Below are 18709 nucleotides of genomic sequence, written 5' to 3' on the forward strand. Positions count from 1 at the left end.
TTGCTTACATGTCAGCCGACGGTCAGGCTTCACTCTGAGGTAGATCGGTGTTGTATAATAAGTGAGAGGTGTACCATCAAGATTGATAGTGAGCTTACGGTTGGCTTCCTTGTTCAGGTGGAATACTGTAACAGTAATTTTGTCCATGCTCAGTTTCAGTCTCCTGGTCTTGAGGTACGAAGCAAGTTGTGCCATGTCTGAAGTGAGAGTGCTCTTCACATTTGTTCAGATTCGGACAGCCTGCAGAAATGCAAGGCCATATACATAACCATACTGTCAGGAGCCCGTCTGTAGAATATCACTGATGTGAGAGCTTGGGGGAGAGCACCGAACCCTGTGGGACCCCATTACATAGGTGGCACGGTCTGCTGGACTGTCCGTTGCTGGTCTTCAGCACAAAACTTTGATTGGCTATGATTCTGCTGATAAACTGTACCATTTGATGATCTGGTCCCATACGTTGGAGCTTCAGGATCAAGCCCTGGTGCCATACAGTGGCTGCAGTGAGGTCAACTGGGATAGCGCCAACTTCATGTCCCAGCTCAAAGCTGTCTTTGATGTCATTGGTCAGGTTGATGATCTTGTGTACAGTACTTCGGCCACGGCAAAAACCTGCTTGCTCATTTGGTAGTTGCTGGCGACAACTTGTTCCACCCTGATGAAGGAGTAAGTGCTCCAGAAGTTTATAGGGGACCGATAGAAGAGAGATTGGTCTGTAGCTCTTTGGATCATCGGCTGGTTTATTTGGTTTAGATAGCATGATGACTGTAGCTTTCTGCCATATCTTTGGGATAGACTGATTAGTGAGGCAGCAGTAGTAGAATTCTACAAGCGACTGTTGACATCATGACCCAAGATGTAGCAAGAATTCTGGGAGAATATTGTCAGGTCCCTGATTCTTGCCACTCTTGAGTTGGGCCATTGCTGCAGTTAACTCGTTGAGTGAGAAGGGGCTATTCAAGACGAGCTGCTGAGCCAATGGAATTAGCTGTCACAGGACACATCTTTGGTTTGGAACTTCTACCAGTGAGGTAGTTGAGAGTTTTCCAAGCAATCCTACTGAAGTGTGTGAAGTCTATTCCCTGAACTGCTTCAACCCATCGCTCTTGGTGCTTCTTATCAAGGCAGCTGGTCAGGTCAGAGGCTTTTGACGATGACTCCTCCCCAAGATCAACGTGCAAGAGCTCGTCCTAGATGGTTTCACATTCCTCATCCCAGGTAGGGATGTAATGTCGGCGACAGCCACGTGAGATTGAATTCTTAGCTGCTCTTATGAGGAGGTTGCATAACTTTAAGTAAGCTTGGTCGATGTGCTGAGCCAGTGTGGGGAAATGATGTGCATCAGTGTCTGCTAGGTTTGAAAACGTTTCCCAGTCAGCTTTATGGAAGTTTCACCATTTCACAGGCTTGGTGGGGACTAATTCTATGGGATTTTCTGGAATGATGAGAGATGGAGAAAGGATTCAGGATCACACAGTGTGGTTCAAGTCCTCTCATTTTGGTGAAAGCAAGGTTGGGATTTGTAATCGTATTCCACCTGCCTGAGTGAAAACTATTGGGCTGCTCGGGGTCATACAGAAGTTGAAGACCAGCTAGGGATGCTCAGTCCTCTAGTACAGTGCCATCTGAGTTTGTTACCCTGTAACCCCATGTGATACTCTGGCGACTGAAATCACCAGCATAGATGCAGGGTGCATTAAAGATAGGCAGTGAGTCATCCCCTCAGTCAAAATGAAGGAGGCTTATGTTAACAATGGTAACACCTTCAACATGTGTTGCTGACCATTCCACAGGGGAGTCTGGCAGACTTGAGGCCAGGGCCTTCCATCTTGCGGAATTCCTAACAAATGTAACAATCCCATGGATATCGTTTGCCATTTGAGCAGCTGAAATGAAGCCCAGAATCTTAAGGTAAGAACTATCAGAGACATGCATCTCCTCCAGGAGAACTGTTGAGACCTTGTGTGTCTGAAAGAGATGTTAACCACTTCATGCCGGGGCATTTTTCAATGTTGATGTTGCTGGGCCGGCATGACTATCATTTTTTCCATTTTCAAAATGCTTCAAAAATTCGTCATTTCATTTAACGGTCGTTTATAGCCGCAGGAATTAATCTTTAGGCACTACGCTAAGTTGACAGGTGACATTGACGCCTGAGTATTTCAGCCAGGCCTGCAGCCTTGTAAACAGAGCCCAGATTGTGCAGTGTTGTATATCTGTCTTTGTTCACGAACCTGGCTCAGTGCACTGCTGACCTCTTTTCAGTAGGGGCCAGATTAGCGTGCAGCAGTGCTGTGTGGCTCATCGCTGCGGTGGTGGAGCGCTTTTGTCTCCGGTGGTAATCCGCTCGCTCTCAGTGCGCCAAACCTGGTATACGGTTTCAAAACAAGGCTGGATTATCACTACTTTTGAGAGCAAAAAATGTCAGTAATGCCCAGCAGCCTGGTCTTTTGTTCAGAGTACGGTCTTTTGTTACAGGGCCCTGTTTCCTTTCTCCGAGTTTGGAGACCATGGTCACGCATATAAACCATATGTCTCCGATTCTGGAGTCCCCGGCAGGAAGTGGTTAAAGGATGTTGATCTTGGCTTCAGTGAGACCTTCTATGTTAAGATGCAGTAATGAGATACCTTCCTGTATGACATCAGGTGATGCCTGCCCTAAAGAGGGCACGTGTTCCGGGTTGGTCTCAGGTTGCAATTGTTGAGTGTCCATTCTGAGGAATAGTATCAAATAGTATTGAAGGAATAGTATCGAAGCTGCTGTTGTCTCAGGTTGTTGTTCACCTGTAATCGAGTTCTGAAAACAGTAACCCTACCCACCACGAGGAGGTTAACAACATGGACCCCACCATATATAAATGTTGGACAGTGACCCACCATTTTATTTGGCAGTGATGCGACAGAATTCAGAAAGTTATCATTAAATCTGAGCCTTAAACTTTCCTCTTCATTGAACACTTCCAAGGGCCCACTCATAGTTCACCAAGTTTACTTGGTTTTGTTTACTTCAAGAATATGTAATTAGTCCTCCGTTTTCTTGCCGCAGTATCACTGTTTCGCCATGCGGTACGAGCCTTGTCTCAAGGCATCTATGCAAATTCACAGACTGAATTCCCCTCGTTTACATTAAGCATATGTGTGAGTATGAACTTGTTTGTGTCTTGATTTCAGTGCTTGTACAGTGCACGTGTGAATGGTCAGTGTGTGCACTATACCACGTCGCTGCACTGTGCTGGCGGCTGCCCTCGCTTGAGGCTCACAGATGCCGTAGCGCTTGCAAATATCAGTACCAGCACAGACAACCCAATCATGTAGTGGAGTGGTGCAATTCAGCATGTTTCCAGCATAATTTGTTCATTAAAAGCAACAATTTTAAAGGGTTTGGTACACATTTATTTATGGTTCTTTGTGGAAATTTTTCTTTACTTGTGAAGCCATTCTTAGTGGGAAATTTTGCAAGTTCCATTTTAAGCAATGATTTCCATTTCAAAGTGTTGATTCTGCAAATTCCATTCATTTTCTGCAATCACGGAAAATCATCGGCTCTAAAAATGCTGTTTGCATAATTTTGAGATCGTTGCAAAGGCCTACAGAAGTAGAAGACTGAATAGGATTCTGTTGTTCTGTAGTAAATCTGATGATGGGGGATAACTGGATGTGTTGCCTGCCTAAGCTTGATCAACAGGGGGGTTGTTTATCCCAAAGTCAGGGAGCAGCAAGGTTGACGACCACACACAGCAATGGAGTAACACCCATTTGACTGTTGTTTCACTATTTTATTTTGTTGACTACTGAAAAGACCTCTGGAGTCAATTTTAATGGCGACATTAGGTTCGACATTCATATTAATTTTAAGAATTCATATAAGTCTGGATTATACACACAATTGTTGAATGATAAAGAATAAATTAGGAAACTTGTCGGGAATAATGTCCAAGGACCCTGATAACTTACTATAAGTACAGGATGCTTACCCAACACTAGACAGAAGTCAGCAGTAGGAAAATGGAACTCTGGTTGCGTCCTACGTGAGCTAAAATAAATTAATATTAAATATAATATTTTCTTTCTTATGCTGGTCAGATAAGGTGCAGTGGCAATATAGGGCTATACATGTCAGCCATGTATGTGCAAATCACTACATGTAACACCTATTGTTTTACTTTCATGTAAATGTACATTGCTCAAAGGAAACCGGTAAGTATAAGTAAAATTGAATGAAATTATTTCTCACCATGAGCTCTTGCTCTCCCGTGTCTCTGGCCAAATTGAGAGAGGCTGTATCAGTCAACTCATATATCCATGGGCCATCTTCCTGTGGCCCAATACCCATTTGCCTGTTCCAACTAAGTTTTCTCACAACCATGGCAACATTATTATTTCAATCCCCTTTCAGATTTCACTGAGGAATAAATTAATTAGACCAGGAGTGAGTTACAACGTGAGAAGGCCTATTACCTACTTTTTGTTTAGTGGAGGACCACTTTGAAGCCCGTCATAATTCATATGTTTTAAACAACTAATGTTAAAGGGCAGTTTGATTAAATTGCGTTTAAAGGAAACATATCATAATATAACTCACTTCACAACAATTCCATGTTAAAACCTCATTTATTTCCATTCGCAGCAATTGTGCCCTCCAGAATATTTGACCTCTGACCTTCGTTCTGCATCTTTGTTAGTAAACTTCTTAATCAACAAGATGGTTTTTAAAGTTGTGGTTATTGTGTGTCCAGTGGATCCCTGTCCTTTATTGGTGTGGTGGCAGCACCCCAAAATGACCCATCACCATAGAAAGCTTGGGAAGATGATCAAAATACTGCATTATCAACATATAATTAGTCATTAATAAGAATAATAACCAGCATTTAAAACACTCTTTTAGTAAACTAAATCACGGCGCTTACAAATAACAATTAGTCAAATAATTACATCAACTTAATACGCTAATAAAGTTAACATTGGATATATCTTGTCATTATCGTTATTGGTGGAACAGGTAGGTTTTGAGCATTGTCTTAAATGCTCCAGTGATATCGCACACTGAATGTGAGATGGCAGACTGTTCCAATCCTTTCCTGCGGAGACTGTGAATGTTTTTATTGCCAGCTTTGTGATAGCTTTGTGAAAAGGATTATGGCAGAATACAGGACTGCATACATGTATATTCTGGTGACTGATTATGAAAGGATTTGTAAACTAGAAGTAATAACAAATAGCGAATTCATTTGGAGATGGGTAGCCAGTGCAGTGAATGCAGCAAATGTAATAAAAAATGCGTATTGAAGTGGCTATTCTTTTCAAATGCATATTTCTCGGAATGTCCGTTCAGCAAGATTTTGAGGTTTTTGTCACTTCGTGAAAACACCAACAAGGTGAAAATATTTCGTGCAGTGGTCATCATGTAACATTTAGTATTTTTTTTTGAACATTCACTACAACCTAAATATTTACTATTAATTTGTCAAAATCATCTTTAAAACTTGACATTGAAGTCTTTTTGTCTTTGTCAGGAATATCAGCTAGGTCTGGCAAAACATCACCTCTTCTGATTTATTGTGAGGCACTGGTTTCATCTGTTCCGGCTGTTGGTTTACTACCAAATGCAGAAACATCACTTGAGTGTGTAAAGAGTGCCCTTGTGGAAGATAGACTTGACCTAGTGATGTATTGGCTTGCTCAAAAAAGGTTTGTTTATTTTATGTTTGAAAACAACTTTTATGTTCAGTTAATGTAATTAATGACTCGTATGTTTTTCCCTTTTTTCAGTAGCATTTTTCATTAGTGTACTGAATATTAAAAGCAAAATGACAGGCAGTACATACAGACATATCAGCCAATTACTGAAGAAGCTGATGGTAAATACCTGAAGACATCCCATAAAGTCATCCAACAATTAATTCCTAAACTTTGTAATAACTCATGCAAGTGAGGTATTTGCAGTTATTTCTTTTCACCATTGCCCCTTTTTCCACAGCCTTTTTGCCCTTCAGCCATGATATTGTCTTTGCACAGATCAATCAATTTTGGGGTGAGAATGCTTGTTAGGAGTTTGAAGATTGTTGGCAAACACACTATGACTCTTTCATTCTTTTGACCTTTTAAGCTTTCTTGTACAGCAAGATTGTCATACTTTGTGTTAGCCTAGATGGGATGTGTTTGGGTTGGTCTTGAACACGTTGTTCATTCCTCTGACAAGATCCACATAAACCAGAAGTTTTGGATCCCATTGTGGCCAAGGTTCTTCCATTTGATTTGAGGGCTTCGTCAAGGTAACCCACAGTGATTATTTGCTTCTATTGGGTTTCGAAATGTCTTTGGAACATAATCTCACAAACCATTCAGTTTCATGGTTATGGGTGATTGCATTCTCCAGGGTGTTGCTCTGGAAGTTTTCAGTTTCTTCAGTGGCATTTCTTTCACTGTCTTGTCGTACTTAGCATTAGTTGTAGAAATAAAGCTTGTGTTGATTTGAAACCATTGTTTGTTGATATTCAAGATGTTATACCTTATGAATCTCTGTACTAGGGCTTGAACGTGCATCTCTTCTTCAAAGACATCAATTATCTTTTTCAGGGTTTGTTGGGTCGTGTTGCTTCATTGCAACACACTCTGTGTGACAGATTGTTAAAAGTGGTTGTAAATGTGTTTGTCCAAACTTCAGAAACCAGGAGCTGAACCCCAGGTTATTACCAAATAACCTGGTACATTCCTTTGACAGTCATGTTATGCAAATGATAAAATATAGGATAACATCAGGAACTTCAATATTGAGAAGCGTCACACTTTTCACTGTTTGATTTATCACAGGGGATTTCAGGGATTTTTAGGAGTAGGACTTTACATTCCTTTAGCTATCAATCAATAGGACTATTAATTACATATTAATTTACAATCAACTGGCAGTTGGGTTGAGGTATCAGCATTAACAGTGCAAGTCTCTACGGAGGGGCTTGATTTACCTCAAAAGCAAAAGAGCCGTAGTCAGTGTACAAATGGAGACCAGCAGTGCGTGCAATTTTGTTCTGGGCTTTTGCTCTGGGTCCAGGGGCAGATCCAGGAATTTTTCTAGGGAAGGGGTCATCAGGCCAGAGATTTTGTTTGTAATGTCTCATTTGTGCAGACCAGTGGAAATGATGATGAACATTACATGATATACATTGCTTACAGTGGTATTGGTGCACTTACCTTTGTACACTTTATTTTGTTTTTATTATTTCTCCATTTGTTTAGCCTTTTTTTGAGCGGGGCCCAGATTCACACCTGGGGGCTTATTCTTATCAAGTATGGCATCAGGTAAAATCAATCCCAAATACAACATACAGAACTTTTGTCTGCAAGAAAACGTAACAGATACAACAGATTAAAGATGTCAAGTTTCTCCTTTATCATTTTGTCGATGGATAACTGTCAGCACTCCACACAGGGTCCATGTCTCTCTATCTCCTGGCATTGCCTCCCTTGATGAGATAATAGAAATATCTCACCATCATATTGTCTCCTAAAAAAATGTTTGGTCTTGATGGCAGAATTGGCTGGCAACTGTTGACATATTTATCTTGATGGCTTCCGAAGGGGTGAGCAGTCTTTCATTTTTGTTAGCAATTGCCTCATTATTTTGTCATTGGTGGCATTGATGACTCATGGTAACCTTTAATAACCCATTCAGTGTTTCGGTTAGCCAGATCCAGCTTCTCTGGCACACTGATATCCCAACAGGATTTACACCAACATTCAGTTTTTTTTTTTCAGTGATGTTCTATGATCTGTGAATGCCACTTTCACCAATGAGGAAACGTTCTCTTTTCAACGTCGTCCAGTTTGGTTTTTTTTACTTATAATCTTGGGGGTAATCCACCAGCAATCTTGTGTAAGTCTTTACCATGGTGTCTCCAACCTGATTTTACGTTCAGCATTTGTTTACACTGAGTGCATCTGACAATGTCATGTGGAATATACAAGACGTCTAGGATGTGCAGATCATTGGGCTCAGAAAATGGTTGACTTCTAATAGTAGGCCTGAATACATTCATGTAATCTGGAGGCAGCAGATAAATGTGCCATGTGGATCATCAAGGAGCTTCGTGTGCAGATACAGTGTACATATAGTTTGCAGAGCTAAGCCCTGTGTCACCGAGTGAAACTTGATTTTAAGAGAAATTACCCTTGTGTAAATAATTTTGGAAAAAATATTCATATGATATACCCTGCAGTTGTTGAATTTCTATGTAAATAAATCAGACTTTGAGAAACAACTTGGTTTTCCTTGGTCAAAAACCACTATCATATCCCATTTTTATGGTAACTAGTTATTTTACAGGAATAGGGTGATGTGCAATTTGGTTTAATTTGTTACCGACTGTGCTTGCTTTCTTCCTGGATATTGGGGTCATGTTAAAGGGGCAATATTTACTGAAATTGAAATTAGACCCTTGTGCTTCAATTATTACCTTACTTTTAATCTTTGTTTTGCTATTTAATCCATATTTTGGGGCCTATTTGGTTGTTATGCTCATGTGAATTGGTGTATTCATTAGCAAAACTGTGATGTTATCCAAGACACCAGACCTGAATATGGCAGGTTCCTCAAAATATGGACCATTAGATAATGTTCAACTGTGGGGGTTCATTTTTCCTGAAGAGAACAGCAGTGAATTTCTTTCTTAATTTTTCAACTTATTGGAGTTAAATATAGTCTTGAACATTACCATTTTTGATGGACGAGAACAACTTGTTGAAATCCTAGCCAATAAAATTTACCGAGGAGTGATTATCCCCGCGGTTATTTTACACGGATTTACATGTGGTAAAAGGGGATAATATTTACACATATTAAAACCATAATCATGAAATTAAAAAGTACCTCTCACAATTAATCGGGTCCCGAAGTCGGCAGTTGCGAACATCATTTTTTTGGTCAAAATTCTTGAGCGTCATCAAATTCTGTCATATATGACGTTCACGACGGACATATTGTACTCATAATATATTTCTGATGCAGCCAAACTTAAGATTATTTTCAGTGGTTGAAAGGTATAAGACCTGGCATACATGCTGGTATAGTGAGAATGATTCTAAACGGTAAGAGAATGAAGAGAGCCAAACTTTTCTCATCATTTTCCGTCAATTTTGTGCTCTTTTTTCATTGCTTATATTTTTGTAAAGTTATTTCTTAGATGCTTCAAAATGCATCAGTTGAAAAAACCACTGAATTCTCCTTGATGTTGAGAGAGGTCAAATCAAGAGGTGAAATCAAGTCCTCTGGTGCTAGTGACAGGTCTGGTACAGGAGTCGTAGATGCAGGTAGCCAACCAAAAGGTCCACCAAATGTACACAGTATGCCTAATTATCCCCAAATAATCATTTTCATGAATCTGAAGGTGTTATTTTTTTTTTATCAAAGTCACTCTTTTAGAAGTTTGAAAAATGACATGTGGAGTTGCATTTTGGTCCACTTTATGAAGAACATGCCTTGTGCATTGATTTGTGGACTCCTTCCCTCTCTCATTCCTGAGGTCTTATCCATATCTATCGAGCAAGAACACTGCCGTATACTCATCATGGTTTTTTTGGGCACACCAACTATGGTTTCCCTGCTTGACCAGACTACCTGTGGGATCACTGACACGACTACCAGAGAGACCACACAGTCTATGGCAACCGAAGTTGGGTGTCCTGCACCCTGGACCAACTGATTTACACCTGACATGCTGGCGATTGTCCAACAATCTTTTACAGCAGCAGACCTTTCTGTTGATGCTGCTGGGATGGTCGCATGGGGACGACACCTTTCCACCCGTTGTGTAGCAGTGGTCTTTGCCTTGAGGCCTTGCTTACAGCAACAGCTGCACGGACACAGTCACACAAGAAATGAGGGACGCCTCTTCACTGTTGGATGCCGCACTCAAGACTATCGCGCCGCAGGCGGTGGCCAGGCCACTGCTCATGATGGACATGATTGACTGGTTTATTATGACTATTCAACATCACTACATTTCTCCCTATCATATTTTTTGGCACATTTTTTCTTTCTTCGGCAAATAACTCAATATGATATTGCAACGGTTTCTTTTTCTTTTACTCATAAACATCGTGCCCCTCCAGGACACCTTCTTTATACAAAATTTCTGTTTTCTTCTTACTTGGAAACCATTGCTGCCCTTCAAGGATACTTTTCTTGGAAATGATGGGATTCCTTTCCTTCTTTCATTTCCACTGCGGAATAGGCACTTGAAATGTTTGACTTTTAGTTTTTCACAAAACTGAGTTGAAATCAAAACAATTGTCTACTGTTTTCGTTTTCTTACTTTTCGTGTCATACCAACAAATGTATTAACTTTATTTCCAAATGCCAGAAAACAGCTTGGATTGTATTTTAATTTGGATTTTGGATTGTAATTAAAATGGCTTTAATTTTATTTCCTTATCAGAGCCACTTTCTTTCCTTTAAAGAAAATATGCTGAACTAAATTTTTTAAAACTTTACAAAATAATGACCTAAGTTGTAGATTTCTGGCCCCAGTATTTCTACCTTTGCACTTACATATTAAAGCCATACAGCTGCCTCGTGTTTTCCACACATTGCTTAAGGACAGCTTCCTCCTTAATCCTCCTGATGCGGGTGACCTCCCCAGTGACAAGCTTTGTGTTGGTTGGATCACTGAACCAAGGCAAGAAAGAGCTGGAGAGTTCTCCAATGGAGGATCAAGGAGACCTGCATTGGAAATTGTAGATTTCGCTCCAGCACAGAGGGCAGACCCTGATATTCATCATAGGCATCCCAGACTTCAGTCTCCTCAGTGCTATACAATGAATTTGTGTGAGAGACTTTAACTGAAGCTGGCCTGATAGGAAATGCAAGAATTTGACACGAGGTTGTTCAGTTGGCCGAGGTGTTCGTCCGTCTGGAATGGGCCACGCTCCCTGACGTGGATGGTGATCTCCCATCGCTTGCATTTCCAACAGCTGGCCAACGGGTATAAGAACCACCATTTATCTGAACAAATGTGACATCGTATCACATGGCGTCTCATTTTGTTTGATATTACTGAGCATCCACGTACGGGACACAGCTGAAGACTCTTTGACCATCTAGATCTGTCACCTTGATTGATAGTCGAGCCTTGGCTTACTTCTGGATCGTTGATGACTTTTACTTGTTTCTGGTTGGAGACGCACTGTCTTGGATAATGCTTGCATCATGGCCTGCAGTGGAATCTGCATCTGGTTCGGGTATGTCTGCTTTGTTTTCCTCTGATGATGGACCATAATCAGGAACAAAATCGGCTTCTTCCATTGTGTAACCGCTGTCACAGATATGATAGTTTTTCAAACATAACAGTGTTATTAAAACATACAAATAAAAACATATTGACACTTAAATAGGCCCTTATACTAAAGTGTTTATTTTTTTTGGCAACCTTCCATCAAACTCCTGTTAGACAACATTCTGGTAATAAGGTCCCCAAAAGCTTTGCCTTTTTATTATGTACTCTACCTAATGTCATTATTTCTTTGTAAAGACATGTTGCCCAGCTGCTGCCGAATAACTTCCCAGACTGTACTTTAGTTTCCCTGCCACTTTTAGTAACGACACTTTTCCCCAACTCTAGAGTATTGATCAGGCTTTAACAGGGACTTAATCCCTAACAATCCTCAGTCCTGGAACAGGTAAAGGATTGAGGACTGTTGGGGTTATTCCAAGATTTTCTTCTTGTATATTTTGAGCAGATTGAGGGGTTCCTCCACCAAGTAGTTGTTAACTTTTTTTTGGAGTCAATAAGGCTGTTCTCTGTCTTCACACTTTTAAGAGATCATGGTGCCCGGAATTCGATACAAAATGGGTGACAGTTCTTCAGAAACAGGAAATGGCACTTGCCAAATTGGCTGCATTTGTTGATTGTCCTGACATTGTCGCTTTATTCAGTGTGTAGACACTTGAAGTATGGGCATTAGCAGCCCTGGAAATATCTCCAGCACCATGCATTCTAGTAGGCCTCCCAGTCCTACTGGCAAATAGACCTTATGAAGCCTTGGAAGGGTTCCATTCTTTTAAAGATTTAAGCCACAATGTAGACCCCTAGTAATACTACCACGAGTGTAAGTCAATTTGATATTTGTCTATGCATAGTCTAGCTTTAATTAGGCCTAGGCTAATGCCTGGTCATGCCTGGGCAACCAGTTATGGTTTGGCAGCAGTCGTGTCTTCCATGAGTGGCTAACGTTTTGGCTTGTCTGTCTTATTAACATTACTATCACATAACAAACCTGAACAGAGGGCTTTCATCCCACCCGATTGCAGCAATCAACTTTTTTGTCAAAGATTTCTGTCTTTAAATATTGAAGAATTGTTTTCATTGCTGCTGATACTCTCACATAATGGCACACAGAACTCATACCGACTGTTTTGAGCGCTTGACCTTTGAACTGTGATAAAGGTCTACCGAATGACTGCTGTACCGAACACTCTGTGTGGACCCTTTCACGTTCGTTCTGTATGGGGACTTCTGTTTTAAACTGGGTTCTTCCAGGAGACAGAAAGGGCTGTGAAGGAGGCCAAGGAAGTTAAGGGTGGCCCGAATGAGACGACAGAGAGTGTTCACTGTACAGATGGATCAAGGGAGTTGGTATCAAGCCACTAAAACTGACATTGCTGCCATGACAATTCATCAGATTCTGCCCTTCATGTATACCCTACAGTGCCCGCATGCACTGGCACCAATTTGTGCTGGGAACTGGGGAATGGGAATCAATAAGGGTTACCCCTGCATGGAAATCTGAAAAGCAGAACCATATGACACAAGGAGGTGATGTTAATTATACAGATGTATGTGTGATATTTATTACTATTATTATTTATAATATATGTTATCATTTATTGTATAATTTGATAAGTAGTTGTGTTCCATTGACCAAACCACTGCTAATCAACTCGGTTTAACTGAGAGTGGACCTCACAGCAGGTGGAGTTATTTCTCTGTTCACCCCCCCCCCCGCAAGAAAACATACAACATTGCACACTGACACATTCAGGAACCACTGTATGCAGCAGTGGACTGTTCATTGATCTTTATGCAAATCTTTTTTGATGTTTACAATTCCAGTACTTCTACTCCACACAAGTGGTCACACATGTGTGTATTTATTATTGAACTGATACAAAGGTTGATCATTATTAAGGGAATAAATTTTAGACCTTTAACCACTTCATGCCGGGGCATTTTTCAATGGTGATGATGCTGGGCTGGTATGACTATCATTTTTTCCGTTTCATTTAACGGTCATTTATAGCCGCACCAAGTAATCTTTCAAGTAACTGTCTTTTGTTCACGAACCTGGCTTAGTGCACTGCTGGCCTCTTTTCAATAGGGGCCAGATTAGCGTGCAGCGGTGCTGTGTGGCTCATCGCTGCGGTGGTGGAGCGCTTTTGTCCCCGGTGGTAATCCGCTCGCTCTCAATGCCCCAAACCCTGGTATATGGTTTCAAAACAAGGCTGTCGGTAATGCTCAGCAGCCTGGTCTTGTGTTCGGAGTACAGTCTTTTGTTACAGGGCCCTGTTTCCTTTGTCCGAGTTTGGAGACCCCGGCCACCCATATAAACCGTATGTCTCCGATTCTGGAGTCCCCGGCAGGAAGTGGTTAAGACCGGCTCAGGAGAATGGACACAACTAATTATCAGCATTATCAGCATTCATTTGCCTCAGCAAGTTCTTAAACATTACCGACCAAGCACATGTTTATTCCCATTCAAAAATTCGATCTTTAGACAGAGGGTCAAAAGGAGTCAATATAGGATGGATTTCCAAATTTTAATTTTACTCTCATTTTCACCAACACCTCAATCCATTTTATGGTATATTCCTTGTGCAAAATGTCCGATAGAATCTCCTTATATGGACTTTGTGCGCATGTAGCAAGCCGCATACACACAGATTTTGACCAATCAAAATCAATTAAACTGTCTCGTATCCAGGTGTCAGCACATGATTTGCACAGCGGGCATTTTATCACTTCTCAGCAGGCACTATCGAATGTTAATACACAGTCAAGTTGTATTTTGTGAATGGGGACACTTTCTGAGGTATTTATGAATAATGGTTGAACATCAGAAAATTATCTAGGTATATCAAAATTATTTACACCAAACACTTAATTATCTTGAACAGAAGCCATAAGAAATAATCGTCAAGAGGAAAAAAATGAAGCCATTAACACAGACAACAGCAACAGGGAACACATAAGGAAGCGATAAATGATTGGGTTGAGCCAGAACACCAGAACAGGATGACCTTCTCATTAACATTGTTTTAAAGTTCTTGTATTTACCTTTAAACCACAGACTGACATGCTCAGAACCACTTGGCCATCTTCTGTACAACTACACCCAAGGAAAAAGTGAAGATATTCTTAGTAAAGGTCTTCCCCTGGCTGAAGCAGTGTATACTGAGGTTGATGCACAAATACAAGCTGCTGTATGTATGTGTAAACAGGGTAAAGTGCAAGCCATGGCAGATTATGCAATCAGTGCTGGATTTGGTAAAGGTGAGTTCTGTACTTGTATTATTATTGTTGTCCAGTCGGTTGGAAGCATGTAGAGAAAAGTCCCAATATATTGTGTTGGTTCTAATTGTAAATCAGTTTGAGAGACCAAGATAAGGAACTTTACAATTCAGTGTGATAATATAAGTTTCCAGTTTGCATGGTAATGAATGTGTTTGTGCCTAGAAGAGACTTCACTGAGTAAAGGGACAATTTCTTTTGAAACTGTCGACTGAGGTTGTTTGGACAAAATTGTCCCTATAGTATTTTCGGTCCCAACAAATAGGCGACAAAGAAAAAACATTGTGAACCCCAAAATCGTTGGCAGCAGGAGGGTGGTAAGGGGGACCAGTGGCCCCCACTTTTTTGTCTGGGGGGCCATCCCCCACACACTTTTTGCAGGTCCTGTAATGGAATGGGGCTTAATGAGTCCTCATTGTGATAGCTAATGCCTGATGGTCTCTTAACTGGCCCTCAATTTTGAAAGTCTTTCCGCTGCTGTTGCCCACAGTTAAGGTCCAAAAAATTAATCTTGCTATTATTTCAAGAATAATGCCCAAGGTACATGACATTCATGGGTGAGAATGAGTCGAAGGGTGAAGCCAGGCCCATTCTTACCCAAGGATGGCTTGTACTGAGGGTGTCATGCGACTAAATCTCTACCTGGGACTTCATGCTATTCATGCTATAGTTTCTACCACTCCATTGTTTTGCACGAATAGAGCGTCTTTGTTTTACATAAAGAAGGTCTACAAGCATTTCATTACTTAAAGGCCTTAATCCAATTGTTACAAATTTAATGAAAAACAACCACTCAAGTGCATGCACAGTGCTGTTGCGTAACATCAGTACATTCTGTACGGTGGTATAACCTTTCGGCAAAACCCATGGTAACGTCTTTCATTTGGACTTCTAGATGGCCATAACACGAGACAGCAATGAGAACGATTTTGTTTTTGCTGCATGGAAACACTAATGATTATCACCCACTAATACCATGTATATATTGAATGTGTCACCTTAAGTGGAATTAGAATAAAACCAGCTGATTTTCCAAAACTCCAGGTCCTATGGGCCACTTGACTTTGCACTGTTTTGAAACAGTACACCACTGTTTGTGGCATTCAGTGCAAGTGGATTTCCACCAGAGACAAAAGCATTCCACTGCTGCAGTGATGAGCCACACAGTATCGCTGCACGCTAAACTGGCCCCTATTGAAAAGAGGTCAGCTGTGCACTGTGCCAGATTCGGAAACAAGAGAAAAGTACATAACACCACACAGTCTGGGCTCTTTTTGCAAGGCGGCAGGCCTGGCTGAAATAGTCTGGACTCAATGAAGTAGATGTTGTCTGTTAGATAAGAGCAGCAAACTGACAGTCCTTTGTGTGGGTGTCCAGTACATGAAGATATCAATTTTCAAAGAATTTTGAAAACAGAAAAAAAAAATACTCCGGCCCACCAGAATAAACATTTATAAATGCCCCCAGCCTGAATAATGCCCCCAATTCACGTGTCATGACAATGTAAATCTCCAAACAGGTTTAACAGAATTTTCATCTGCAACATTTATTATAAATGTGAGGTCGAGGCCTTTAGTAAAGGATTCTACCTAACAAACTTTTAGAAGTCTTCATTATTGAGCTAGGATAGCAGAGACTTATCTTTTAACCACTTCGTGCCGGGGCATTTTTCAACGTTGATGATGCTGGGCCGGCATGACTATCATTTTTTCCGTTTTCAAAATCCTTCAAAAATTCATCATTCCATTTAACGGTCGTTTATAGCCGCACGAAGTAATCTTCAGGCACTACTCTATGTTGACAGATGACCTTCATTGACGCCCGAGTATTTCAGCCACGCCTGCAGCCTTGTAAACGGACCCAGATTGTGCAGTGTTATACAACTGTCTTTTGTTCACGAACCTGGCTAAGTGCACTGCTGACCTCTTTTCAATAGGGGCCAGATTAGCGTGCAGACAAAAGCTCTCCACCACGGTAGCGATGAGCCACACAGCACCGCTGCACGCTAATCAGGCCCCTATTGAAAAGAGGTCAGCAGTGCACTGTGCCAGTTTCGGGAACAAAAGAATCTTACATAACACCACACAATCTGGGCTCTTTTTCCAAAGCTGCAGGCCTGGCTGAAATAGTCAGGAGTCAATGAAGGTTATCCTGTCAGCTTTAGAGTAGTGCCCAAAGAGTCCTTTATGTGGGAATAAACGGCCAAATTTTGAAAACGGAAAATCTTGAACAGGACCCGGTATCTTGTCTTGCTCAAGAAAAATCCACCCGGCAGCAAGTGGTTAAGTCAAATTTTAAGAACTGACTAAATGTTGAGCGGGCTGTAATAGAAAGATCATGATGTCTGCCTTTGTGCTCTCCATTGTTACAGTAACTGATTGTGTCAGCAAGAAAGTAGGACTTCAAGATCACACTCAGAACAATGATGAAGTTGAAAAGATTTTTGTTAATGATTTTAACTCTTAAATTTTCACAGATTAGAATCCTAAAAGCTATCATAAGCAGTCATTTTTAAAGCTGAACATCCCTCTGAACCAGTCTGTGATCAGATAAGACCCTGAATTTAGTCCTTTGAAATAAGGTAGTCTTTGTTTAAATTAGCTTGCATAGACAAGTGATCGTGAACAAATAGCCCATTGTTATGGGACAGTGCCTGTGCACAACGGCCTACATGTCCTGCACTGTTTGGCACCTCATTTAATTGAAACATATTTCTAGCCAGATAACAACTGCATGGATTTTTCTCCATTGTATAACAGTGCAACATTTTTTCTAGAAGATCTAGTCAATTCCTGAGTATTTTCTGTAAAACTGGTACCATTAGGCCCAGACATTTTAGACCTGCCTAACCATTAGACCGAAATATGGAGATGGTCTTACTTATTTTGACAGCAAAATTTTGAAGGCCAGCTAACACATACAGACAACCCATGCCAATCAGAATGAACTGATTTGAACATGACAATCAAATGCAAGTACATTCAAAAGTATTTCTTTGAACAGTCCATCAAGATTTGTGTTGGAGGAGTAAGGATGTAAAAAAGTTTATCCTTTTTTCTTATATATGTGTTTACCAAACGACTATACATGCTGACTTTAACATTTTAATTGTAGCTTGGGTTTCGCTTTTTTTTTATTACGACAGTTTGTTTCTAATGTTTTTGTGTTTTAAACAGAAACCAACTTAATATCTAGTCTCATTTTTTTCCAGACATGTATGTTGGTGTTCTGGTAGCCTGCCCGTCACTTGCACTAGCTGAGGTCCTCATCCAGCTGAGGGACACAAAGGGAAAGCCTGCTCTCTCTGTTGGTGCTGTAGTTTTTGCACTTCTGCAAACTGACAGCTATACTGTTGGATTACAGCTTTTGGATGAGATACATCAACGCATTAAATCAGGTAAAATATGTGACCTGCCATGGCATATTAAGGAAAGAACCCCATTTATGACTTTTGAGATATGCATATGAAAATAAAGAGAAAGGAATGGGCTTTCCAGTGCTACCTTATTTATACTCATAGCCAATTATGCTCCGAAAATACAATGCGAAAAAGATGACAGGAAACATCGCTGCAACTATTTTGACCACAGTGATGTTTCAAACTTTAGCCACAAGCATGTTGTGTGAGCTCCATAATCGTTCTCGATCTACATGACCTCAGCAACATTATATTTACGGGTAGCTATTGCCATGAAATAACAAATTAAACCAAAAGAATGTCCTCAAACATTGTTTCCTGGAAGGTTTATTGGAAAAGGAGAAATCCATGGTTGGAGTTACATGATCATGAATTTCACTGCCCCCAACTTTGTTTCTAGATTTTGGAAGATTCCTTTTTAATATTAAAATTTGCAAGTACCTCTTAAGATAAGTTACTCAGTCAAATATCACCCTTTGTAAATTGACAAGTAAGACTGCTATTCTTTGCTAACCGAAAATGCTGGCACTTCAGAGAGCTGTCGTTCAGCTGACGGCATCGGATCTTGCTTTCAGTACTTGCGAAGTTTTCAGTGTACATGAATGTGCTGGTGTCACATGAGCCGCCAAGCAGTGTCTTCAAGTTGAACGGATGACAAGGGTGCAATATAGTAACAAGATACATATTACCCCAGCTGAATGTGGCATAAAAGTCAGGCAGGGTTGTCCCTTTG

General features: G+C 40.7%; 1 protein-coding gene across 7 annotated transcripts in view; it reads left to right on the plus strand.

Moving 5' to 3' along the window:
* The window catches only part of clhc1 (clathrin heavy chain linker domain containing 1), a 140424-nt gene that overhangs the window by 91195 nt on the left and 30520 nt on the right, over window positions 1-18709 (plus strand). For all 7 annotated transcript variants that reach the window (XR_015428069.1, XM_087147452.1, XM_087147483.1 and 4 more), the window contains 3 exons: window positions 5514-5688; window positions 14338-14540; window positions 17770-17955. Coding sequence is in view for 6 of the 7 variants with exons in the window: in XM_087147452.1 (XP_087003578.1) it covers window positions 5514-5688; window positions 14338-14540; window positions 17770-17955 (564 nt within the window). In the remaining variant the exon portion in view is untranslated. The remainder of the gene's footprint in view (window positions 1-5513; window positions 5689-14337; window positions 14541-17769; window positions 17956-18709) is intronic.

Source organism: Acanthaster planci, linkage group LG01, assembly GCF_054643075.1.
Source record: "Acanthaster planci isolate LZ-2023a linkage group LG01, COTS_SCS, whole genome shotgun sequence".
NCBI classification, from domain to species: domain Eukaryota; kingdom Metazoa; phylum Echinodermata; class Asteroidea; order Valvatida; family Acanthasteridae; genus Acanthaster; species Acanthaster planci.